Source organism: Oreochromis aureus, linkage group 8 (genome assembly GCF_013358895.1).
Source record: "Oreochromis aureus strain Israel breed Guangdong linkage group 8, ZZ_aureus, whole genome shotgun sequence".
Lineage (NCBI taxonomy): Eukaryota > Metazoa > Chordata > Actinopteri > Cichliformes > Cichlidae > Oreochromis > Oreochromis aureus.
The window spans coordinates 10,576,328-10,601,569 of record NC_052949.1 but is presented as its reverse complement, the minus strand read 5'-3'; the positions used below and the strand labels follow the sequence as shown (position 1 = coordinate 10,601,569).

General features: G+C 39.3%; 3 protein-coding genes across 4 annotated transcripts; all 3 read right to left on the bottom strand.

Moving 5' to 3' along the window:
- Positions 1-858: 858 nt before the first annotated feature.
- LOC116328783 (NACHT, LRR and PYD domains-containing protein 3-like) lies at positions 859-8,549 on the bottom strand. The gene is made up of 9 exons (XM_031750655.2): positions 8,286-8,549; positions 8,045-8,179; positions 7,911-7,970; positions 6,047-7,829; positions 5,155-5,316; positions 4,900-5,073; positions 4,622-4,789; positions 4,382-4,428; positions 859-4,292 (listed from the first exon to the last, which is right to left on the bottom strand). The coding sequence occupies exons 1-9, from the start codon at positions 8,329-8,331 to the stop codon at positions 3,772-3,774; spliced, it is 3,096 nt and encodes a 1,031-aa protein (XP_031606515.1). The 5' UTR covers positions 8,332-8,549; the 3' UTR covers positions 859-3,771.
- A 1,707-nt stretch (positions 8,550-10,256) lies between these two features.
- LOC120441463 (nuclear factor 7, brain-like) lies at positions 10,257-12,970 on the bottom strand. Its single transcript, XM_039616661.1, has 3 exons — positions 12,898-12,970; positions 12,254-12,765; positions 10,257-11,647 (listed from the first exon to the last, which is right to left on the bottom strand). Exons 2-3 carry the CDS (start codon positions 12,707-12,709, stop codon positions 11,471-11,473), a joined length of 633 nt encoding a protein of 210 aa, XP_039472595.1. The 5' UTR covers positions 12,710-12,765; positions 12,898-12,970; the 3' UTR covers positions 10,257-11,470.
- Positions 12,971-16,716: 3,746 nt separating this feature from the next.
- Positions 16,717-18,730, bottom strand: LOC120441472 (nuclear factor 7, brain-like). 2 transcript variants are annotated; one of them, XM_039616678.1, is made up of 3 exons: positions 18,601-18,730; positions 17,957-18,468; positions 16,717-17,544 (listed from the first exon to the last, which is right to left on the bottom strand). In XM_039616678.1, exons 2-3 carry the CDS (start codon positions 18,410-18,412, stop codon positions 17,368-17,370), a joined length of 633 nt encoding a protein of 210 aa, XP_039472612.1. In that variant the 5' UTR covers positions 18,413-18,468; positions 18,601-18,730; the 3' UTR covers positions 16,717-17,367. The 2 variants fall into 2 exon arrangements, with proteins under 2 accessions (XP_039472612.1, XP_039472613.1); XM_039616679.1 differs by having other exon boundaries at positions 17,957-18,494; positions 18,601-18,656.
- Positions 18,731-25,242: the final 6,512 nt, after the last annotated feature.

Here is a 25,242-nt window from a genome sequence, read left to right as displayed (position 1 = left end):
AGTCTTACTCATCCATCACTTTGTGGGAAAAAAAGCAAAATTACAAAGCATTGTCACTTCCTCTTGTTAACAATATAATACATTTGTGACGTGTCCGCATTTTTCTGCATGCTTTCACTTCTCAGTTTCTGGATCCACAAAAATTCTCAAAGTCTAAGGAAGTGTAAGTTTAGCATTGAAAAATTACGCTTTCCTATATATTGCCTAACTCAGCATTTTATCAGGACTGCTGTACTAACTGAAAACCTCATGAAACTGTTATTTTTAATGATGTCTGCTTTATCTGATAGCACTAATATCTGAGCAGATATTCATCATGATCCCAAACGATTAAGTCTGCAGGTAGCTAGTGTATCTGAGGCTGCCTGCGATATCATTTGCTTGAAGTTTTCTTGTCACTTTATCGGTCTCTCACATCGATGTGAAGGAATCTGGGCCTTCTTTACTGCATTACTTGAGTTCACTAAAGTTTGCAGCCACTGTACTTCAATCAGGTTCAGGTCTGTGTTTTGATTCGGCCATTGCAGCACATTTATTTTCTTTTTCAACCAATCTATTGTAGAGTTACTGCTGTGCTTGGATTCATCGTCTTATTGCATGACCCCAGCTTTAGCTGTTGGACAGGTGGCCCCACAAGCCTTCATCCAGAATGAAGAAAGTCTCTGCATAAAGGCTGCAAGTCATCAGGTGAAAACCAACCAGGTCACCTACTGTAACTGGTGCTCACCAATCAGTGTGTTAGACCATTTAACAATTAGTTTGAGTGAGTTGCTGGTTTTTTATATAGGTAAATATCTAAACCATAGCATAGGAAAAAGGATAAAACGGACTCAGTAAATGCACGATTTAAAAAAAAAAAATGGTTTTATTGATGTGGAAACGAGCACTTCTTCAAGCATGACAGATGTTGGTGCCCTTTTTTGCACCCAGCTTCACAGTTTGAGACTAGTTTGGAGTCAATAATCGTTATATACATACACACACACACATATATAGTTGTATAAGACCGAACACATCCTTTGTGTATAAGTACATTTTTAAAAATCGGTTATGTGTTTTGTCTTAGATATGTGTCAGAATAAAAATGGAAAATCTAATTATGTGCAGTGATTTTTAAGTTTAGTCTTAAATTTTGAGCTTGTCTATTTATTACTTCATTAACAAAATCCTTGCCTTTATCTCTGTATAGTGTTTCTGGGATTCCAAATCTGGGAATTATTTTTTTTTATTGGGGTGTGTATGAGTCCAGTTTAGCACAGGGAAAAGCCTCCACCCATTTAGAATAAGGGTCAATCGTTACTAGGCAATATTTCATTTCTTTACACAGCTTTATTTCTATATAATCCATGTGAATGTGTTGAATCCATGAAGAGTAGTTGTATGCATATTTCACACCTTGCACATTTTTTCCTGAGTAGTTACTAAATCCATATGTAGTAAACACTGTTATAAATACCATCCCTCCTGTTGAGGCAATATTGGAGTGTTGTATCTATATAAAGTGTTAGCTAGGATTGGTTTTCTATTTGGTCGTGTTAGAAGTCCCTCTGTATTTTCTATTGCTCTGTTTTTAGTCTTTCTCGGGTGTAGGTGCACTGTTTTCCATATCTTGTCAGACATCCTGATGTAATGTGGTTTCAAAAGTATCACGTAACATAGTGAAGGTCAAAGGTATGCCTTCCTGTGCAGCTGTTTTTGCAGCTGTATCAACTTGACTGTTTATGTTGTTATTGCTTTATCTTTTGCCCATTTACAGGCTTCAGTTAACATCACTAATTCTGCAGCTTGGGCAGAATAATGGTTTGGGGGTGTGTGGGCTATCACACACTCCCAAACCTTTTTTTTTTTTTAATTACACATCTTCTAATGGGGTGTCTAACAACTCTGCTCTAGGCAGTGAGGAGGTTCTCCATCCGTAGATACAGGTAGTAAGGCAGCTGTGTTAAGAGTCATACATCTAGTGATAGTTATATTAGGTTGAGATAATTTTGTGGCCATACACTTTAAATGGCCTGATGGTGAAGTAGCACATGGACTGCGTGCAGTACCAGTAAGTCAGTGGAAGAGTACAACACTGGCTGAGGCCTGGATTGCTGGTGAGGTTGCAGCAACAGCCTGAATGCTTTTAGGTCATAAACACAGTGTGGTAATAAGTATAAGGACGTTGAAAAGATCACACAGTTAGATTTGTACAAAATGAAATGACTGGAAATGGACAGATGCAATGATACTGATGGTTAAAAAAGACAGTGTATGTTGTAGCACAACATACTACAGGATGACTGATCAATTTTTTTCACTAACTTATCTACACAAGGCGTTTTTCGGAGGCTGTGGCAGATTTTGATAGTCTGTCTTGAAACAACTTTAATGTTCAGATTTTGCACATTTTGACTTTTTCTCAAAATCGATTATTGATTTTAATCTAGAAATTTCAAAATTTTTCTCAAAATGATCAATAACTTTTTTCTTAATATGTCCCTAGTACTCCTTCAAAGATTTATGACTGTAGATACTGGTTATAGAAAATGAAGCCAGCAAAACAGTGTAGGGAGCCTGCATTTTTTTCAGTAGCCAGCAGGGGGACAGTCCTCTGGTGACCTCACTAAATAGTTTCCTAATAACTTTCTGGACTCAATGCTCTTGTCCTTTTCAACACAAGATGATTATTTTGTTATAAATGGTCCCATTTGCACAGAAACAAATGATAAAGTGTGCTTCAGAGTTTGGTTGCCTCATAAGTTTTCAGATGTTGGAAGATCTACTACTTGCTTGTTCAACATTAAAAGATACTCTAAAGCAGGGGTCTCAAACTCACGGCCCACATCATCCCTACTTGTATATTGACATGATGAAATATAATGCAATTTGGCCTTTCAAGTTACTTTTTTGGGTAGGGAGGATTTGTTTGTTGTTCAGTGCAATTTAAATAAGTTCTTTATTTAATATGAAGTCAATATGAGCCGAGAGTACAAACATGTTGAGGGATTGGCTGTGTTAGTTCAGTGAGAGAGTTATTTGTAAAGAAAACAATTTCCACAAGCAGTCAAAAACTAATGTCTGCATGTATTTTGTTAAATAAGAACAGAATTATAGCAGAAGTGCTGCCACGTGTCTGGCCAGATAGAGAGGACCAATTCGTTTATTTGGTAGTTCAATCAAAGATTCAGTCAATTAAGAGTGAGAAAAAAAATTGCATTCATGTTTGCAGTTTTATCTTGTTATACAATATTTGAAATTTAAAACAAAAATCAAAACAAAACATTTTTGGAAATATTTATGTGTGTTTTCTTGTTTGTTTGGTGTTTTGTTTTTGTGGTAAAGTGACCCTCACATCAGATGGCAGTGCCAGCAGTGGCCCACAGCTCATTTAAGTTTGAGACGCCTGCTCTAAAGAGACTGAAGTTCAGTTTTTCTGTTAAGTAAATTTTTAAACGTGTTTCTCATCTAAATAAACATCACAGTGAATAAGAAGCACCTTCACAGCAGGCTAAATGATCACAGTCAGCCTTGTTTTGTTCCTTTAAGACCACACAGTGTGGTGTTATCTGAAAAGCTCACATCACTAGTATCATTGTCACTCATTGTCATTGAGATCAGAAATACTTCCATACAGAGCCAATATGGCTAAAAGCCACCAAAAAGAATCCTGATGTAGAAATTAGCTGCAGCTCCTTTATCACATTATGGGGATCAGGCTCAGAAGTCCAGCATTATAGATGAAACAGAATTCTCAGGTGTCTCCAGATCAGAAAAGCAGATCGGCAATACTTAGCACAAATAAACCTTTGAGTCCACCCAGGCAAGGTGAAACCCGGGGTAAACAGGCTTATCGAAGGTGGTGTGGAAGGTGTGGAGGGGTTTAAGGGAACCACAGGAGAGCATGTAAAAGGAGAGCGTCCCTGCTGACCAGTCCAGGAATACTCCTACTTTGTTGGAGTTGGGTTTGGTGGTTATAGGAATGCTCGTGCCTTTGTGCAAGGCTTTGTATCCATCTTTGTTGCAGTTCAAGCCCCAGGAGGAGTTATTTCGACCTAACCAGCAGTCATCAGTCTCTCCCTTCCTGGATATTCGTCTGTAGGCTACTCCTATGAACACTCTCCCGGTCCACTCTGTCTCCCAGTAGTAGCGTCCTTTGAGCCCTTCTCTACACAATACCTGAGTCCAATAATCAAACCTTTCTGGATGGTCTGGATATGGCTGCTTGGTCCAGCGTGTTGCTTTCCTGTTTTCCTCGGATAGAGAAAGATCTTTATGTGCTGTGTTTGGGTCCAGGGTGAGTTTGATGGTATCTGATGAATCAGATTTAAAATTTGAGTTTATATTTTACATCATATGGTTTTCTGAGTTTAAGAGAAGGAAGGAGGTTGTGGTTACTCACATTTCTTTGGACCTGGCTGAATCCGGAACTCACCACACTGGTCTACGCTAAAATCATAACAGAGGAACAAATACGTTCAGACACTTACATCACAATTAAGGTTAGTCGTGTACCCTGGTGATACTGGCATTATCTGGTGGAGAAACTATCTAATGGTTCATGGTTACCTCACCCAGTTCTTCACCATTTCTCCACTGAAATAACCTGTTACTTTTCAGATGTTGTGGATACCATCACTACCTGAGTTTCACCAGTGTGCATTGTGGGTCCTCTTTCAGAGCCGTTAGAAGATTCAACCCTGAGTTCCCTGGGTGGTTGTAGCTCATGTCCAGCTCTCTCAGGTGGCATGAGTTTAAAGCAGATGCCAAGAAAATGCAGCCCTCTTCTCCCACTCCGCACAGGGACAAACTTCAAGAAATACAGAAAGTTATTTCATCCAGCTGTCTCCATGACAGTGACAAGAACAACTTCAGTTTGAATCTGTCTTTATCTGTCTGCCTCACACTCAGGACACTCACTTGAGGGTTTCCAGTTTACAGTCAGAGCTCCTCAGTCCATCAGAAAATCTTTTAACTCCTAAATCATGAAACTCATTGTCACTCAGGTCCAGTAGTTTTAGCAGGCAAGAGGCAGAGCTGACAAATGATGCCAGGTCATTGGAGCTGTGCTCTGTTAGGTTACAGCTCTTCAGTCTGCACAAAGGAAAATGCTGTAATCATGTGCTTACATTTTGGCTGAGAAATAAAAATGAAAGAAACATGTTGAATATTAACCTGAGTGTCTCCACTTTGCTGTTCCTCAACCCACTGGAGAGCTTCATTAGTCCTGCATCTGTCAGATTGTTGTCACTCAAGTCCAGTTCTCTAAGTTGGGATGAACTGATGGCATTCGCCAGGTTCTCACAGCAGGCCAAAGTAAGGTTGCATGCATTCAGACTGCAACAGGAAAAACAGCAAGAGAATGATAAGTAATCCCAGGAAGCAAAATCCCCTTATATATGCAGATTAGAAATACGTCTGTTATCCAGCACTGTTTGAAATTTTATGCAAAAACATCTGTCAAAATGTTAGCTAACTGCCTAACATCATGCATATTTAATATATACTTACTAACACTTTGTTAGATACTTTTGTCATCTGATCAAGTGCTCATTAATACAAACATCTAATCAGCAAATCAATGCATTTGGGCATGGTGAGGACATTCTGCTGAATTTAAAACCGAGCATCAGAATGGGGAAGAAAAGTAGTTTAAGTGACTCTGAATGTGACATGATTGTTGTGCCAGACGGGTCTAAGTATTTCAGAAAAATCTAGTTGGGATTTTCCCTCTCGAGCTTTACAGAGAAAACCTTGTGTGGTTTTCATATCAAACACGGCCAAAGCTTTAAATAATGTGTTGGGCATATGTAACAGGGATTTGAGCCAATAGGTCAGGCTGCAGCTTCCTCTAAAAGCTTGACTTTAAATGTGTTTTTTTCTATTCTTGTGCCAGGTTGATATTAGCTATGCACAGATGCCCTGATTTGGTCATTTCAGGTAGGAAGAGATTAGGAGATGTTACTTAAAAGCACTGGGTTCTGATATCAATTGAGGAGTTACTCTTCTCAGTCTTTTGGAGTTTTGTTTTTTATCCTGTAGAAATGAATAACTGTAAACTACTTACTTTGCTACTTGGGCTGTTTTCACGACAGGTAGCAGCCTGAGAAGACCCTCCTCTGACCTGGTGTAGTTGCCCAGTTCAAACACACTTTGCTCTTCTTCTGATGTCAGTAATACAAAAACTAGTGTGGCCCACTGGGCGGGTGAAAGATTGGCTCTGTTAAGGCTGCCTGAGCTGAGGTAGCTCTGAATTTCCTCCACGAGGGAGTGGTCATTCAGCTCATTCAGACAGTGGAAGAGATTGAGGCACCTGTCTGGTGATGGACTGGACCTGATCTTCTCCTTTATGTGTTTAACGATTTCAGTTCTTGTCTTTTGTTGTGTTCTGTTGTTGATCATTAGATGTTTCAGCAGAGTCTGATTGGACTCCAGGGACAGCCCCAAAAGGAAGCGTAGAAACATGTCAAAATCTCCTTTCTCACTCCGCAAAGCCTTTTCTACTGCTTCTTTGTAGAGAATGAGCTCAGATGATCTGGATAGAAAGCGTCGTGACGCGGACAACTTCACCAGGACATTGACGTTGTCGTTGTGGAACGTGAGGAAGACGTACAACGCTGCAAAGAATTCCTGAACACTCAGATGCACGAAGCAAAACATCTTCTCCTTGCACACTGTCATCTCCTCATGGAAGATCTGTGTGTAGACTCCTGAGAACATGGATGCCTGCTCAGTATCGATACCATTCAGCTTGAGGTCGCTTTCATTGAAGATCAGGTGGCCTTTCTCGAGTTCTTGGAAAGCCAGCTTTCCTAAAGCCAGGAGATTAGCTCTCACACAGTCAGCATTTGACTCTCTTCTTCCTGTCAGCCTTTTCTTCATTGCCTCCTCACACAAGGACAAGAAGTGTATGTACATTTGAGTGAGAGTCTTTGGTGTGTCTTTGCTCTCTTTTGTAGCCATATTTTTCTCGAAAACAGTCGCTGCCATCCAGCAGAAAATTGGTATGTGGCACATGATGTGAAGGCTCCTGCAGGTTTTCACATGTGCTATCACCTGGTTTGCTAAGTTCTCATCACTAATTTTCCTCCTGAAGTATTCATCTTTTTGCAGGTTGTTGAAACCTCGAACTTCAGTCACTAGATCAACGCAGTTCGCTGGGATCTGACTGGAAGCTACAGGGCGTGATGTGATCCACACGAGAGCCATAGGGAGCAATCTGCCCCTAATGAGGTTGGTCATTAACACGGCAATTGTGGTAGTTTGAGTCACATCTGACAGTATTTCACATTTGTTGAAGTCCAGAGAGAGGCGACTCTCATCCAGGCCATCGAGGATGAACAGCACGTTTTTTTTCACATTAGTGAAAATTTCTATGTCTTTTATTTCAGGGAAAAGCACAACGAGAAGCTCCACCAGACTGAAGTTTTTCTTCTTCATCAAGTTCAGCTCTCGGAACGAAAGTGGAAATACAAATTCTAGGTTTTTATTTGCTCTCTCCTCCGCCCAGTCCAGAGTGAATTTATTCGTCAAAACAGTTTTTCCAATGCCAGCAACTCCCCGTGTGACCACAGTCCTTATGTCACAGCCACGTTCAGGCAGAGGAGCGAACAGGTGATTGCAGTGGATCGATTTTTCCTGGCCCACATGGATCCTGGGTGTCGTCTCGATTTGTCTCACCTCATGCTCCTTGTTGACTTCGCCGCTTCCTCCCTCGGTGACGTAGAGCTCTGTGTAGATGTTATTGAGAGAGATTTTGTTTGTTTCTGTCGCCAGCCCCTCGAGAATGTGGCTGAACTTCCTCCTCAGAGTGGCTTTCAGGTTTTGTTGACATTCTGCAACCTTGTCAACTGAAGGAGAAAACATTTATTTAAATGGTTTACTTTTTTTTAATGTAACATTTTTAAATTAAATAATTGAGCAGCACTCACTTTCAGGCGGCAGAGCACCACAGCTGTCTGTATGGTCATTGTTGAGGTCCTCTTTACACTCTGCAAAACAACACAAAGATCAGAAGAGACCAAACGCCGCATTCACTTAACTGCGTGTATCTACATGTATCTACCTTGCGTTGCTGAGAAGATATTGATGTTTATGTTGCCAACATTTGAACCAATTATGGAAGGAGCGACCACGTTGCCACCACTCTGAGCAGTGTAGTTTGGCTGGAAGTGATGTACCGCAGCCTGAATAAAGGGAACTGGCTCGGAGAGAAAGCAAGAATAAGAGATCACTGAAGAAAAATGGTTGCTGGTGCTTTTCAGATTATCTTTTTGTTGCCTTATATTCAAAAAAATTACACTTACCTTCAGAGAAATCATCTGTTTTATCACTAACAATTGATTGGTCCATTTTCTTTTTACAGTACTTTAATCCTTATGTAGTTTCTGTCAGGGAATACTCCTTGTCCTCAGTCTTTATCATCTCTGACTGTTCACTGAAGATATTTGCTTCCAAACAGTCAACTACATGGTCAATAAATACATTAAACAAACCCTATTTTTACTGTTACAAATCTGCTAAATCTCCGTTAAATCTAACAGACCAGAAGACGAATGCATGGCTGCTTACTAAAGGGAAACTACCACTTAAATAACACACTGGCAGATGGTATTAAAGAAGGTTACTTCCTGAGAAAAACAGGAAGTATCGTTTCTTGCCTGCATAGACAGTCTGCCTTCTTAAACAAACCACAAAAGTTTCGTTTACTAAAAAATGTAAATGTCAAACAACTGCAAGATATTTTGCTTTGTTTTATTGATTGATTTTGGACAAACTGAGTTGGTATCCAACAAAAAAAACAAACAGTTTTTTAGGGTAAATGTAACAACCAACACATCAGACACAGATTCACACACAGGCACAGTAAATACGGTGGCAGAAGACACATAAATGATGCAAAATCAGTATACCCAAACACAATTTCCACGAAAGGCCAGGAAAGTCCCAAATTAGAGAGAAAATAAATCAAATGAATTAATTTACCTCATTTAAATATGACAGAATATTTCAACAACACAATGGAACTTTTTGAGCTGTTAAACAAAAAAGGGTAGGGTATTCATTCTGAAACTAAACAAATAAAAAATGTACTTTATAAATACAACGAAGTCAAACAAAATCATCTTCTATATCCTAATATATTGGAAAGTTTTTACTTTTATTTTTTTGTCAGTTTGACCAAATTCTTAACTTGACCAGGATGAGGAGCCTTTGGTTTATTTTATTTTATTTTATTTTATTTTTATTTATTTTTTTATTTTTTTTATTTTTTATTTAAAAAAAAAAAAAATGGTTTATTTTTATTGAAACTGGGAACGCTATGAGTCAAGCTTGTTTTATTCTATTGTTTTATAATTGTCTTAAAATTGATAAAAACCACTTATATTATTATTAAAAGAAAAAAATCACTAGCCAGTAATAGAAATTAACCTCCTAAGATCCGAACTCTTTCATGGCGTGCATTTTTTATTTCTCTTTGCTATTTGGGCTGATTGGGCCCTGATGAATGTAAAAACAAAAAAATTACCTGATTTTTTTTTTTATACCTGATTTTTGTTTCTGAGAAAAATGAGATCCACATATGAGGACATTCGTTTTAAATTTTGATAGAAGCGTGGCAGTATAATGTCCTCGTAAGTGGAAATCAGGCCCTTATAGAGCAAAATTTGGTATTTTGGTCTAGACAACCCAAAATGTGAAACAAACCATTTCTAAGCACTAAAACGGTGAAGACAGCAAACCCACTCTGGAAACTAAGAAACCAAAGTTGACTAAAAACAGTGTCACGGTCTAGACGGCGAGGGGGAAGTAACAAAAAGTGTCCGGGTCAGAAAAAGGAGTCAAGGAAGCAAAGCGGTTAAATTAAATAATTTTATTAAGGTAGCTCAACTAAAAGAGACGGACAAGCCGCTATCACCATTTAAGGAAAACAAACAAAACTCAAGCGTTGGTCAATAAAGTAAAAAGTAAGTCAAAAAGAGAGAGCAGCTCACTAACTGTAAATACACCAAACCCACAGCTTGCTAGTTGCAACCACAAACCCACAGCTCACTAGCTGCAACCACACTAATGGCACACTGGCCCAGAGCTCACCTTTCCCTGGGCTTAAATACTTTTAATTACTGACGAGAGTCAGCTGCACAAAAGAAAAAAGTTGGCAGCTAAGGCAGGAGAGATGGTCGGACACGCCCACACAGACAACTTCAGGAGGCGGCCCTGCTAGGGCCATAACAACAGAAATATGAAAACAAAACACAAAAATGTAACAACTCAGCCATAAACAGGGGTAGTCTCTTTATTTGCCCTCAAATTCCTCATACACGTCACATCTTACTCCACTGGAGGTTCTTATCTAGAGTAGATATGATGTCATCACGTTGTCTAGCAACCACCTACAAACCCATTACCCGTTTGTGGGGTTTGTACACCTACAGTACCTTATAAAAGCATTGCATTGCTTTCATTTCACAACAATAACGCAATAATAAAACATCATTTAGAGAATAGGGAATACACTCATTTTTGCCATGTGAATTAGCCCAGCCTACAAAATCATCATAATGCATATAAATATGCAACCATAATGAAACTTATACACTTTATAGAGGTGGGTGGTGTCTGGCAGATGTGTGTAGTAGTAGTCTCATTTCTTAGACAGGATATAGCTGACGTTGTTCTTTAATCATACACTTTTTTCTGTATATAAACACACTTTGTCAATATTTGTCTATTTATTTAGATTAGAAAACATTTTTTAGTGTAATTACATATATCAGTTTACCAACAGCATGAACAGCTAGTGTGATATTCTGTTATCACACTAGCATCAAATTATATCACTTTTACTGAAACCTGTGATTCATAGATTTGTATTAGACCTGACTAACATCATTTTCCTAGTCTACAGGATCACCATAATATTATTAGTCATCATCAGCATCATTTATCTCAAAAAAGTGAAATAAGAGTAAAGCTTCTGAGTCAATGTCTGGGTTTAGATCAGAATGGTTCTGCTTTCTTAAAAATATTCAGTCTTAATTTTTGCTTTTACATTTTATTTAATGCAACTTCAGACAAAAACATAAAAATAATCATATCATCCTTCCCGATAAAAAGACAGAAATTGATTCTACCAAAATAAAATATTACATATAAAAGCATTAGTGTGGCATCAGTCACTGAAGAGACGCTAAAAAACATATTTGTTCACAGTTTGGTTTCACACTCTCAGACCTGCACACTGCAGCTGTGCTTGTTGAACACAAGATGGAAGCAAAGTCCAAGTTGTTCTTTGTCACTTTTACGGCATACAAAACACACGATACTGCCAAAAGAAGTGAACAGTGAAACCATAACCATATGAGGAGTTACAAATACAAAAAAATAAGGAGGAGGAATGTTTGAGAGGGTCATGAAGGAACACAGGCTCATTTAACCCTCATATCTCATCAAGGTTATCATATTGTAGTTAACTGAACTTGAAAAGGTTTTAGTCTTCATCAGCTTCACCAAATGTGACAACAGTTGTTACAACTAACGTTTCAACACATTTAATGATGAGCACACGGGGAACATTTTCTTTATGTTTGCCAAACACTGAAGTCTCCTCAGTCAGATCTTCAGACAGTGGAAGCTCTGGAGATGAAGGAGTCGACAACTTCAGGGGCTGCAGATTAAAAGAGCAGAACAGAAAAACACTGATGGTGAGTAAGAAACAGGAAATCTTCTCTGGATTAAAGATTATTGTGTTTTATGTTGCTAATCATCTTCTCTAATCCTGGACTGGAGGTGTTACACATTTATCCTTGTGTTCTGGGGTTCTCAATTTCTATTCTTAACACTATCATGTCCCTAATGGATAATGTCAAAGAAAGCGAATGCTTAGAAGCACAAGGAAAGTCAATGAATGATAAAAAAGCTTTTCTCTGGAATCCCAGAGTAAAACTTTAGAGCTGAAAAGTTTTGGAAAGTTGGGTTATTTCCTGTAATCAAACCTGCTGGGCTGTTTTTCCTTCATCTCCTCTCTTTGGACTGATGGGTCCTGATCATTCAGGCACTTAAATGTGCTGTGCTAATTTAGGACTAACTGCTAATTTTCTGAGCACTCTGTGTGGTCGTATAAGTAGCTGAATAAAGATGATGTTGACTAGTTATCACAGATCATCCATGATTGAGTCAAAGTGCCTAATAACCCTATTAAGATGAAGCTATATGGTTTCATATGGGCGTATGAAACATTCTGGATCAACAGTAAAGAATGAAGCACACTCACCTGCACATTTCTTTGTCCTCCTGATGGATCAACTCTGTCGCTTTCACTCAAACTCATCATGGCAACATTAACTGGAGGCTCTGGGTTGTTGTTGACTTTGTTACAGAGTGAACATTTAAAAGACTTTTTCCACTTCTCACATTCTTGCACACAGCCGTTACAGAAGCTGTGGCCACACTGCAGCACCGCAGGCTCAGTGCAAACATGAGAACAACTGGGATAGTAATCCTCAATGAATGCTTCATCACTCCAGCTTAAACCACTCTTGGACTCTTCATCTCTCTTTGTGACGTCAAAAGGCTCTTCATCGACTTGATCTTCAAAGTCTGAATCTTCCAGTTCATCATTTGGATCTTTGTGACTCAGCACTTGAGGCCAATCTTGTATTGTAGCTTCCACAGCATCATCCTCATTAATCTGTACCGGCTTGTCCAAAGTATTCTCCAGGTCGCGCATTGTTGGATTCTCTCTCGTATGCAGTGCAAAGTGCCAATGAAACGTAGAGCTGCGGGCTGATGGTGAAAGTCCAGAAACAAGACTTTAGAATTAATTTATGAAAGAACATTAATAAACACAGTAACAAATTTACATTTTAATTTCAAATAGATTTAAAAATGGAACAAGCTTATTAATTTGATGCTCACCTTTGTCTTTCAGGCTCCAAGTAGCTCCTGCTATTTTCCTGTGTAGAGCTGCTCTTTCACTCTTCAAATAACCAACAACTTCACCTGTTGTTTGTTATTTAAAGGGTTGGGTTAGTATCAAAACAGCAAGGGAATGGGGGCGGGGCTCCAGTATTGTAATACATTTTCTCTTGAATGTGATTGGTTAAAGTAGATTGAGAAAATAACCTGTTGACTTGCGGGAAATGTGTTGTTTTTTTCTGGGGAAGACTGAAGGCGGAGTTGTATTGAGTATGAATTATTTGACATCATTTATATTAATATGACAACTAATAATAATAAACAACTAACTCTCTTCAACAAAGCAAACATCATGGCACGCAGCAATCTGTCAAACAAGCTATTTATGAAAATAACAGAGGCAAATGTAATATTATTTCCAGATTTACAGTCCAATCAAGGGTATTTGGTTAAGTAGTGGTTATACAATTCATGCCATGTACTGGCATCACTATGTCTGTGGAGTCAGAGAAATATCATTTCAATCCTCACAAGTACACCTGCGTGAAAACAAAGAAATGTCAGCAAGTTCTGGTGAACAAGGAAGTATTTATTTTCCAGGGCTGAAAAACATCTGTAAAAATGATTTAAGAACACATGTTTCCGTGTAAAAGTTCTTCCTGGTCAACATTTGTCATCACCATCTAGGCTCGGGGATTCCCGTTAACAAGACATACCAGTTCCTATACAAGCCAGAAAATAACTGTCTGTTCGCTAGAAGTGGACTGTTTTTCTGTGTATCCGGTGCGGACTGACATAAGCTTCTTACTGACAGCTCTGAACATGTGATATATTTTCTATTAATTAATATAACACCTAATAATAATAATCTACAACAAACTCTCAAAAACAAAAGCAGAAAGTTGGCCCACAGGGCTCAAAACTTCCCATGGGTGCTCAAATGAGCTGAGATCCTGTGAATGCCATAAAACATGGCCCCACAGTGGGGGGTCGAGCGCTCAGATTATGCCTTTCATTTTTGAACCATCACTGAGGTGCATTTCTTCGCAGCAGCTTTGTTTGAAATAATGGGAAATTTATAGCTCGTCATCTGTCTGCAGCTAAAAGAAGAGAAGAACACCCCAGCAATGGACATAAAGTCACAAGAAGTCAAAGCCAGGGGCGGATCTACAGGTGGGAAGGGGGGGAACTGCCACCCTGGTGTAGAGCCTTGCCCCCACCCCCAACTTTTATGTCCTTGACTCCATTTACATATTTTCACATCAAAATCGTTTCTGTCTTCATAATCCCATCGCTTTTGACAAGATCCACAACACCACCTCCTGAAATGCAGCCCCAAATCATGACAGTCTCCAGATGTTTTACAGATTGATGTAGGCACTGCATTAATAAACACCATTTTATGTCTCTCAAACTGTTGTCTTTGCCATGTTTCGTCCATTTGGCTGAAGAAATGGGAACAAATTAGTCATTTTTGCAACAGGCTGCTAAATATAAATTGATTCTTTGCTAAGTTATGATGTGGTGACACAACATTGGCTAATTGCTAGTTAGGTGCCTTTTTATGATTAAATCATTTATAGGTCAGTGTTACATGGTACAACAAGCAAACAAAAAACATTCCCCTGAAAAGGGTCAGACTCAATGACTGGACTGAAAACTTGTGGAAAAACAGCCAAAGTCCAAAGAAAATCTTTGAAAGCCTGACAAGAAACTCTGGCTCCTTGGAAGCAAAATATAAATAAATGAGGGATGATTCAAAAGTTTTGCACAGTGCCACATATATGTACTGTTACAAAAGTGGAAACCTATATTAGACATGAGAAAAGGTTGCAATACAAAAAGCAAAACTGTAGGATTCAGACTGTTAAATGCTTTGTTTGTGTGGATTTGGCTGAATGGTGACAGTAAGAGTGAACATCCCTAATATAATCACATTAGAAACATAAATATGATTGTGCGTATAGAAGCTCTACCAAGCAAACCTTGTTCCTTGTTCCTTAAAACATCCTCACATTTACGATAAGTGGGTCAGCAAAGGGACAGAAGTGTTGCACTGCGATCAAATTTCTCTTGAATGTTATTGTCACAGTCTCCAATGCCAGTAATGCACTCTTTGCTCCTCTTCCTCCTCCCTGCTCTCCTGTGGGGATTTTTTGTTGTTGTCACATGACTCAGCTGTGCTGAAAAGACACATGTAGGCTGCATGTAGTGAATGAGAAAAAGCCGGAGGGGAGGTATTTCATGCCTGCAAATAATAACCTTGTAAAGATGTAGGTGTGTAGGACGGAAATTCGATACTTTGGCAACAAAAGAAACTTGTATAATAACTTGAAAAGCTGCAAAAAAGAAAATATACTATCTTAGATATTTCCTTAAAATCATAAATGAAACATGAACAATACAAAAAATTCCAACTTTGTCATGACATTTTTCATCACCATCTAAGGCCGGTACAGTCCAATGAACTAGATACACCAGTTACTATAAGCAGGAACTATTCTCTCCGTTCAGTGGAAGTGGACTATTTTTCTGGGTATAAGATGCAGACAGAAAGTGTTTCTTAATTCACCTGAGCTTCTTACTCACAGTTCTAATCCTTGACATCTTTTACATTAATATGATAACAAAGCACACATAAAACACAAAAATCTGTGTAATATAAATGATTTTTAACACTAATAGTTGTAAATTTACAAAACTACAGCATGTTAGTTAATGCTTGATAGCTTGATAGAACAAGTGCAGGTGTCCTGATACTAGAGGATCTAGCTAGCGCTTCTGAAGAGGAGCAATCATACAGGGAGTAACATTTTTTTTATGTGGCAGGTCATTTCAAATGCAACGTTTATATCAGGTCAACAGACATCAGCAAACACAGAAACTGTTTGTGTGCAGTTTGTCACACAGTGTGTTGCTAGCTAAAGGTCCAGCTGCTGTGTTTTCCAGGGAGAGAGATAGTATGAGAGCAAACTTCACTCAAAGCTCGAGAAAGATTTAATAAAAACAGGACAGGAAAGGAAGATATATTTAAAGGGAAGGACTGTTCATGGCAACATTAAGCTTACACATCCATCATTTTAATCACATCTTGTATGATGAATTATGTATTTTATGTGAAAATATCCTGCAAAGCAAACTATACTAATTTTATGTTGTTCAAATGGTGCATGAAAATACTCTGTAATTTTGTGCAGGACAAACAGGTAGTTTGTTGTACTGTGACGGATTTAGAGTAAAGGTCTGTGTTGGACTGGTGTACAGTAGCTTTGGTGCTCGGTGTTCGGCTACAGCACAGATTATTTTGCATTCACCTGTAGGTTCAGGCCAGTCCCCGTACTGCTGGTTCCCCCTGGACAGTAACTCTGCTCCCAAGTTCAGAGCTCCTGGAATATGAGTAGCTATCAGTGATAAGAGATTGATGCTGCTCCACATGATCATGAGCCAGCATGTGCAAAGGACGGGACATGTGACCCAGTTCTGACAGTGGGAATGGCGACAGCAGGAGACAACGCGTGTGATCAACAGCAGGACAGAAGTGAACCTCTGCCTGCATTTGGGAGTAGTGTCTCCACTGTTGTTCACTGGGTGCAGCCATGTTGGGGGAGGCCATGGTGAAAATCTGTAGGATTTAAAAAAGCCATTTTTTAGGATTTCTATCATACAGGCACATCTGCTGCTTTCAAACAATCATCTGTATCTTTGTTAGATCAGAATTGTTCTAATTTCCCAAAAATATCACGTCTTTATTTTTGCTTTTACATTTTATTTGATGTAACTTCAGACAAAAACATAAAAACAATCAACTCATTGTTCCCAATAAAAAGACAGAAATTAAATCTACCAACATAAAATATTACATATTAAAGCATTAGTGTGGCATTAGATGTTTACAAAAACATATTTGTTCACAGTTTGGTTTCACAGTCTGAGACCTGCACACTGCAGCTGTGCTTGTTGAACACAAGATGGAAGCAAAGTTGTGCTTTGTCAATTGTATTGCATGTAACAAAAACTACTACATTGTCAAAAAAAATTTAAATTAAATAAAATCTATTAATAAATAGAATAGAATAGAATAGAATATAATAGAATAGAATAGAATAGCCCTTTATTGTCATCATACATATACAACATATTTCGGGTGCTCCACACCAACTACGTCAGAATAGAATATAAATTGTAGACAACAGGAATAAATAACAAACAGGAGAAATATGTACAATGGAGAGAAATATATGCAAAAATAAGAGAAAGGCAAACAGTGGAGAACAAAGTGTTTGAAAGTAGTGCAATGGACTTGGTCCGAAAAGAGTCCTGAAAAGTGTTACTCTCTCATGGCTGAGTATGCACTACATGAAGATAGCGAATGAATAAATGTTTGAGAGGGTCATGAAGGAGCACAGGCTCATTTAACCCTCATATCTCATCAAGGTTATCATATTGTAGTTAACTGAACTTGAAAAGGTTTTAGTCTTCATCAGCTTCACCAAATGTGACAACAGTCGTTACAACTAACGTTTCAACACATTTAATGATGAGCACACGGGGAACATTTTCTTTATGTTTGCCAAGCACTGAAGTCTCCTCAGTCAGATCTTCAGACAGTGGAAGCTCTGGAGATGAAGGAGTCGACAACTTCAGGGGCTGCAGATTAAAAGAGCAGAACAGAAAAACACTGATGGTGAGTAAGAAACAGGAAATCTTCTCTGGATTAAAGATTATTGTGTTTTATAGAGCTGAAAAGTTTTGGAAAGTTGGGTTATTTCCTGTAATCAAACCTGCTGGGCTGTTTTTCCTTCATCTCCTCTCTTTGGACTGATGGGTCCTGATCATTCAGGCACTTAAATGTGCTGTGCTAACTTAAGACTAACTGCTAATTTTCTGAGCACTCTGTGTGGTCGTATAAGTAGCTGAATAAAGATGATGTTGACTAGTTATCACAGATCATCCATGATTGAGTCAAAGTGCCTAATAACCCTATTAAGATGAAGCTATATGGTTTCATATGGGCGTATGAAACATTCTGGATCAACAGTAAAGAATGAAGCACACTCACCTGCACATTTCTTTGTCCTCCTGATGGATCAACTCTGTCGCTTTCACTCAAACTCATCATGGCAACATTAACTGGAGGCTCTGGGTTGTTGTTGACTTTGTTACAGAGTGAACATTTAAAAGACTTTTTCCACTTCTCACATTCTTGCACACAGCCATTACAGAAGCTGTTGCCACACTGCAGCACTGCAGGCTCAGTGCAAACATGTGAACAAAGTGGACAGCAATCCTCCATGAATGCTTCATCACTCCAGCTTAAACCACTCTTGGACTCTTCATCTCTCTTTGTGACGTCAAAAGGCTCTTCATCGACTTGATCTTCAAAGTCTGAATCTTCCAGTTCATCATTTGGATCTTTGTGACTCAGCACTTGAAGCCAATCTTGTATTGTAGCTTCCAGAGCATCATCCTCATTAATCTGTACCGGCTTGTCCAAAGTATTCTCCAGGTCGCGCATTGTTGGATTCTCTCTCGTATGCAGTGCAAAGTGCCAATGAAACGTAGAGCTGTGGGCTGATGGTGAAAGTCCAGAAACAAGACTTTAGAATTAATTTATGAAAGAACATTAATAAACACAGTAACAAATTTACATTTTAATTTCAAATAGATTTAAAAATTGAACAAGCTTATTAATTTGATGCTCACCTTTGTCTTTCAGGCTAACTCCAAGTAGCTCCTGCTATTTTCCTGTGTAGAGCTGCTCTTTCACTCTTCAAATAACCAACAACTTCCTCACCTTAAATCCTTTATTTGGAATGGGGGCGGGGCTCCAGTATTGTAACTCATTTTCTCTTGAATGTGATTGGTTAAAGTAGATTGAGAAAATAACCTGTCGATATTAATATGACAACTAATAATGGAAATGTGTTGATTTTTTTCTGGGGAAGACTGAAGGCGGAGTTGTATTGAGTATGAATTATTTGACATCATTTATATTAATATGACAACTAATAATAATAAACAACTAACTCTCTTCAACAAAGCAAACATCATGGCACGCAGCAATCTGTCAAACAAGCTATTTATGAAAATAACAGAGGCAAATGTAATATTATTTCCAGATTTACGGTCCAATCAAGGGTATTTGGTTAAGTAGTGGTTATACAATTCATGCCATGTACTGGCATCACTATGTCTGTGGAGTCAGAGAAATATCATTTCAATCCTCACAAGTACACCTGCGTGAAAACAAAGAAATGTCAGCAAGTTCTGGTGAACAAGGAAGTATTTATTTTCCAGGGCTGAAAAACATCTGTAAAAAGGATTTAAGAACACATGTTTCCGTGTAAAAGTTCTTCCTGGTCAACATTTGTCATCACCATCTAGGCTCGGGGATTCCCATGAACAAGACATACCAGTTCCTATACAAGCCAGAAAATAACTGTCTGTTCGCTAGAAGTGAACTGTTTTTCTGTGTATCCGGTGCGGACTGACCTAAGCTTCTTACTGACAGCTCTGAACATGTCATATATTTTCTATTAATTAATATAACACCTAATAATAATAATCTACAACAAACTCTCAAAACAAAAGCAGAAAGTTGGCCCACAAGGCTCAAAACTTCCCATGGGTGCTCAAATGAGCTGAGATCCTGTGAATGCCATAAAACATGGCCCCACAGTGGGGGGTCGAGCACTCAGATTATGCCTTTCATTTTTGAACCATCACTGAGGTTCAAGGTTCAAGGTTCAAGGTTCTTTATTCGTCACATGCATAGTTATACAGGTATAACACACAGTGAAATGTAACCTGACACGCTCCTCGACTTGTGCAAAAAAAAAGGGCGGAGAGAGAACATTATATATAATATATACATTAGGTGAATGTGCAGTAGTAGCATGTATGCATCAAGCAGGTGAATTCTGTCCATAAAGTGAATTAAATAAGAATAGACAATCTGACTATTGTACAGAATAGACAATATGAACATGTTTAAAATTAAAGGAATTTGAAATGTACATTGTGCTGGTGGGTTTAGAGTGTCTGGAAGAGAGTCCTGTCTCTATCACCTATGGATGATGTGAGAGGCGGGTATGTGTGTGTGTGTGTGTGTGTGTGTGGGGGGTTGGTTTAGGGCCCGGATGGCTTGGGGATAGAAGCGCCTCGAGTCTCTCTCCTTCCTTGCCCGGATGATGCGGAACCTTCTACCAGATTGCAGAAGTTGGAACAGTTTGTTGCCAGGATGGGACGGGTCCTTCAGTATCTGAAGGATACACCAGTCCGGCATCTCCTGGTGTAGGTGTCCTGAGCGGGGAGAGCAATCCTGCAGCAGCGTTCTGCTGTACGGATCACTCTCTGAAGAGCTTTTGGTCCTTAACACAGCTGTTCCCAAACCAGGATGTGATGTTCTGTGTGAGGATGCTCTCCCAGTGCCTGTATAGAAGATACTGAGGATCTCTGGAGAGACCCTGAACTTCCTCAGTTGTCGTGGGTGGTACAGGCACTGCCTAGCCTTTTGGTCTGGACCTGAATGTGGGCAGACCATGTCAGGTCTGAGGAGATGTGGACACCGAGATACTTGAAGGACTGCACCTTTCCACTGGAGCTCCATTGATGATAATGGGCTTGTAGTCTCTGTGCTGACTCCTTCTGAAGTCCACCACCAGCTCCTTGGTCTTGCCAACGTTCAGCTGGAGATGGTTGTCCTGGCACCATGGTGCCAGATTCTTCACTTCATCCATGTAGGCCGCCTCATCATTGTTGGAGATGGCGCCCAACACCACTGTGTCGTCAGCAAACATCACAATGGTATTGGTGCATTTCTTCACAGCAGCTTTGTTTGAAATAATGGGAAATTTATAGCTCGTCATCTGTCTGCAGCTAAAAGAAGAGAAGAACACCCCAGCAATGGACATAAAGTCACAAGAAGTCAAAGCCAGGGGCGGATCTACAGGTGGGAAGGGGAACTGCCGCCCTGGTGTAGAGCCTTGCCCCACCCCCAACTTTTATGTCCTTGACTCCATTTACATATTTTCACATCAAAATCGTTTCTGTCTTCATAATCCCATCGCTTTTGACAAGATCCACAACACCACCTCCTGAAATGCAGCCCCAAATCATGACAGTCTCCAGATGTTTTACAGATTGATGTAGGCACTGCATTAATAAACACCATTTTATGTCTCTCAAACTGTTGTCTTTGCCATGTTTCGTCCATTTGGCTAAAAAAATGGGAACAACTTAGTCATCTTTGCAACAGGCTGCTAAATATAAATTGATTCTTTGCTAAGTTATGATGTGGTGACCAGTGTTGGGCAAGTTACTTTGAAAAAGTAATTCAATTATAGTTACTAGTTACTTCTTCAAAAAAGTAACTGAGTTAGTAACTGAGTTACAATATTCTAAAAGTAATTAATTACTTGGAAAAGTAACTATTGCGTTACTTAAAAAAACAAACAAAGAACGTTTAACCCTCTGGCGTCCAGGGTATAATTGGCCATTTTTTTTACTACTCTTGATTTTCCCTCCACATTTTACCTTTAAAAACTATTTACTTTGCCTTGTTTGGTATCATTCTTTTTAGCACAACCTCGCGTGCCTGAATTTACAGTTATGTTCTCATTTTGTCATACTGTATAACCAGAATTGATCTAAAATCAGACAAAAAAATAAAATCAGAGTAGAAAAGTTATATTTTACTGTAACAACCACAAACATGTTTAATGAATCATATTTCATAACTTCAAATGCAAATATTAATTGTCAATTTTAAAATCCTATGCACAAGTTTTGCAAACAACAAATTTATTTGCATCCATTTACCTTGATTTTTTAAACAACCATTTCAAACTATTTACAGAACAATCAGCTGTTCTTCAATAAGATGCCACACAAATTATTTGTGCCACTCCAAAAAAATATTTTGTGTCCACTACAAAGGAGAACATCACAGCCTGATACCTGCAGGTCTGACAGCAGCAGGTGTATCACTGCTGTTTCTACCTGGAGACAGCAGTCGCCTCATTGTTCTGACACACAACACAAAACTATCCACAACACTACACACTAACCACACAAGACAACACATTAACTACACACTCCAAACACGCTAAACGTCACAAATCTCACATCTCAAAACTCGCTCTCTCTCTTTTTCTGCTCTCTCTCTCTCTCTCTGTCACTCCTAAAACTTCCCGTTTTGTTTTGTTTTTTGCTCATAAGCAGAGAGTGCTTGCTAGCGCTAACGTGGCGAAACTATTGAGGAAAAAACGCCGCGTAGGGCTGGGCGATATGGCCTAAAATCAATATCACGATAAATTGAGCAGTTAACCTCGATAACGATAAATGGACGATAACCACCCCAAGTGCCAAAAAAACAAACGTTGAAACAAACGAATCACATGGTTGTGCTGCAGGTGGTGGAAGAGGTTGGTTGTGTTACCTTGACTTGATGCAACAGTCTTTTTGCAGAGTTTACATTTAACAATTTTTTTGATCAATATCATCCTTGTTGAATCCAAAATGTTGCCAAACGATTGATGATGCATTTTTTTTGTTAACAAGCGTCTCCTCTTCCTCCTCCACCAGCTCTACCTCCCTCGCTGCTGCTTCAACATTTAAATCGTCCTCCATTTGTTCACCCGTGTCTCGTCTTGTTACAGGTAGTAGAGTCATGTGACTCCACCCCGTCAAGTCTGTAACGTAGCACAGCGACTTAAAAGGACATGAACATCGCCAACCTGCACATGCCTTTTCTTTTTTTTTTTAAATACCGAATTTACCGACATGGGCAAAATGACGTCGATGAGAGTCATAAATTTCGGTAACGATAAATTTTTGATATATCGCCCAGCCCTAATGCCGCGTATATCTTGTTTATCATGACTCTGGTTTCACGTGGCCTATCGACACAATTTAAAAACTGGTATATATACCTTGTTGCTTTGTCTTTAAGTGGTCACGTGATTGACTTACCACGACTACTTTATTCTTCCTCAGTCAAACAGCAGCACTCGATTGTTTTGCCCCCTGAGCTCCAGGTGTTGTGCTAGACAGCGATCGTGATTACCGTCCGCGGGAGCGCGCAGCTGCTTAAAGCTGTAGCGCCCAGATTACTTACAGCTACTTCCGTGCAGCTGATATAAGATGCGGTAAGCTGAACACAGCTTCAACCGTCTGTTTGTTGAAAAATAGTAACGGACCGCGTTTCCTTGTTAGTAACTGTAACGCCGTTGTAACGATAGGAATAGTAATTAGTTAGATTACTCGTTACTGAAAAAAGTAACGCCGTTAGTAACGCCATCACTGGTGGTGACACAACATTGGCTAATTGCTAGTTAGGTGCCTTGTTATGATTAAATCATTTATAGGTCAGTGTTACATGGTACAACAAGCAAACAAAAAACATTCCCCTGAAAAGGGTCAGACTCAATGACTGGACTGAAAACTTGTAGAAAAACAGCCAAAGTCCAAAGAAAATCTTTGAAAGACTGACCAGAAACTCTGGCTCCTTGGAAGCAAAATATAAATAAATGTTTTGCACAATACCACATACATGTATTGTTACAAAAGTGGAAACCTATATTAGACATGAGAAAAGGTTGCAATACAAAAGCTTCAGACTTCAGACTGTTAAATGCTTTGTTTGTGTGGATTTGGCTGAATGGTGACAGTAAGAGTGGACATCGCTAATATGGTCACATTAGAAACATAGCTATCATTGTGCGCATAGAAGCTCTACCAAGCAAACCTTGTTCCTTAAAACATCCTCACATTTACGATAAGTGGGTCAGCAAAGGGACAGAAGTGTTGCACTGCAATCAAATTTCTCTTGAATGTTATTGTCACAGTCTGCAATGCCAGTAATGCACTCTTTGCTCCTCTTCCTCCTCCCTGCTCTCCTGTGGGGATTTTTTGTTGTTGTCACATGACTCAGCTGTGCTGAAAAGACACATGTAGGCTGCATGTAGTGAATGAGAAAAAGCCAGAGGGGAGGTACTTCATGCCTGCAAATAATAACCTTATGAAGATGTAGGTGTGTAGGATGGAAATTCGATACTTTGGCAACAAAAGAAACTTGTATAATAACTTGAAAAGCTGCAAAAAAGAAAAAATTTTTGCTAAAAGATACTGACGGAGGAGGAGAAAAATCCTTCAGATAGACCCAGACCCCACAGAGTCCTTCCACAGAGGCAAGAAATATCCAGCTAGCTCACATAGTGGTGAAAATAATGTTAATTAAGTGTCATCATAATTGATTACCTGTAGACTATATTCAGACATTCAGACATTCCCTGCTAATCCTACATAAGCTGCCTTTGTAAGTTAAAAGCATCAGTATCAGTACTTGCTATCAGAAACACTGGCCATGTATTTACTTGGGATTGGATCCAAATTTTGCAACATCAAATATCACACATCAAATCAAATCAAATCAAATCACCTTTATTGTCACATCACATGTGCAGGTACACTGGTACAGTACATGCGAGTGAAATTCTTGTGTGCAAGCTTCACAAGCAACAGAGTTGTGCAAAATACAATAACGTGCAACAAGCAAAATATAAAAATGGTTAATCTAAAAAGTAATAAATATATGTACCATATATAAAGGTATATACATTACTGAATGTGTGTACTAAATATGTTTTTCTACGTGTGTGTGTGTGTGTGTGTGTGTGTGAGTGTGTATATACATGTTTTACAAATGAAATAGAGTAAACAATAAAATAAGATATATAAAATATAAAATATACAGAGGTAGGTATGTGCAAAACAGTGGCATTAATGTACAGTATGGAGTGCATAATGTTGAAGTTCCAGTAGTGAGGGTGAGGTGTCTATGACGTGTTCAGCAGTCTGATGGCCTGGTGGAAAAAGCTGTCTCTCAGTCTGCTGGTACGGGACCGGATGCTGCAGAACCTCCTTCCTGATGGAAGTAGTCTGAAGAGTTTATGGCTGGGGTGACTGGAGTCCTTGATGATCCTCCCGCTTTCCTCAGGCACCGCTTCCTGTAGATGTCTTGGAGGAGGAAGCTCACCTCAATTATCCGTTCAGCACACCGCACTACTCTCTGGAGAGCTTTGCGGTTGTAAGCGGTGGTGTTGCCATACCAGGTGGTGATGCATCCAGTGAGGATGCTCTCAATGGCACAGCGATAGAAGGTCCTGAGGATGCGGGGCTCATGCCGAATCTTTTCAGTCTCCTGAGAAAGAAGAGGCGCTGCTGCGCCTTCTTCACTGTCTTGTTTATGTGTACTGACCACGTAAGATCCTCAGCCAGATGTACACCAAGGAAGCGGAAGCTGCTCACTCTCTCCACAGCGGCGCCGTTGATGGTGATGGGGTG

Coding starts and splice junctions, on each gene's coding strand:
- LOC116328783 (XM_031750655.2), bottom strand. CDS start 8,331: ATGGACCAATCAATTGTTAGTGATAAAACAGATGATTTCTCTGAAG. Junction 5,074..5,154: donor AGCAAAGTGGAGACACTCAG/GTTAATATTCAA, acceptor TCCTTTGTGCAG/ACTGAAGAGCTGTAACCTAA. Junction 4,790..4,899: donor TGTAAACTGGAAACCCTCAA/GTGAGTGTCCTG, acceptor TATTTCTTGAAG/TTTGTCCCTGTGCGGAGTGG.
- LOC120441463 (XM_039616661.1), bottom strand. CDS start 12,709: ATGCGCGACCTGGAGAATACTTTGGACAAGCCGGTACAGATTAATGAG. Junction 11,648..12,253: donor GAGGACAAAGAAATGTGCAG/GTGAGTGTGCTT, acceptor TTTAATCTGCAG/CCCCTGAAGTTGTCGACTCC.
- LOC120441472 (XM_039616678.1), bottom strand. CDS start 18,412: ATGCGCGACCTGGAGAATACTTTGGACAAGCCGGTACAGATTAATGAG. Junction 17,545..17,956: donor GAGGACAAAGAAATGTGCAG/GTGAGTGTGCTT, acceptor TTTAATCTGCAG/CCCCTGAAGTTGTCGACTCC.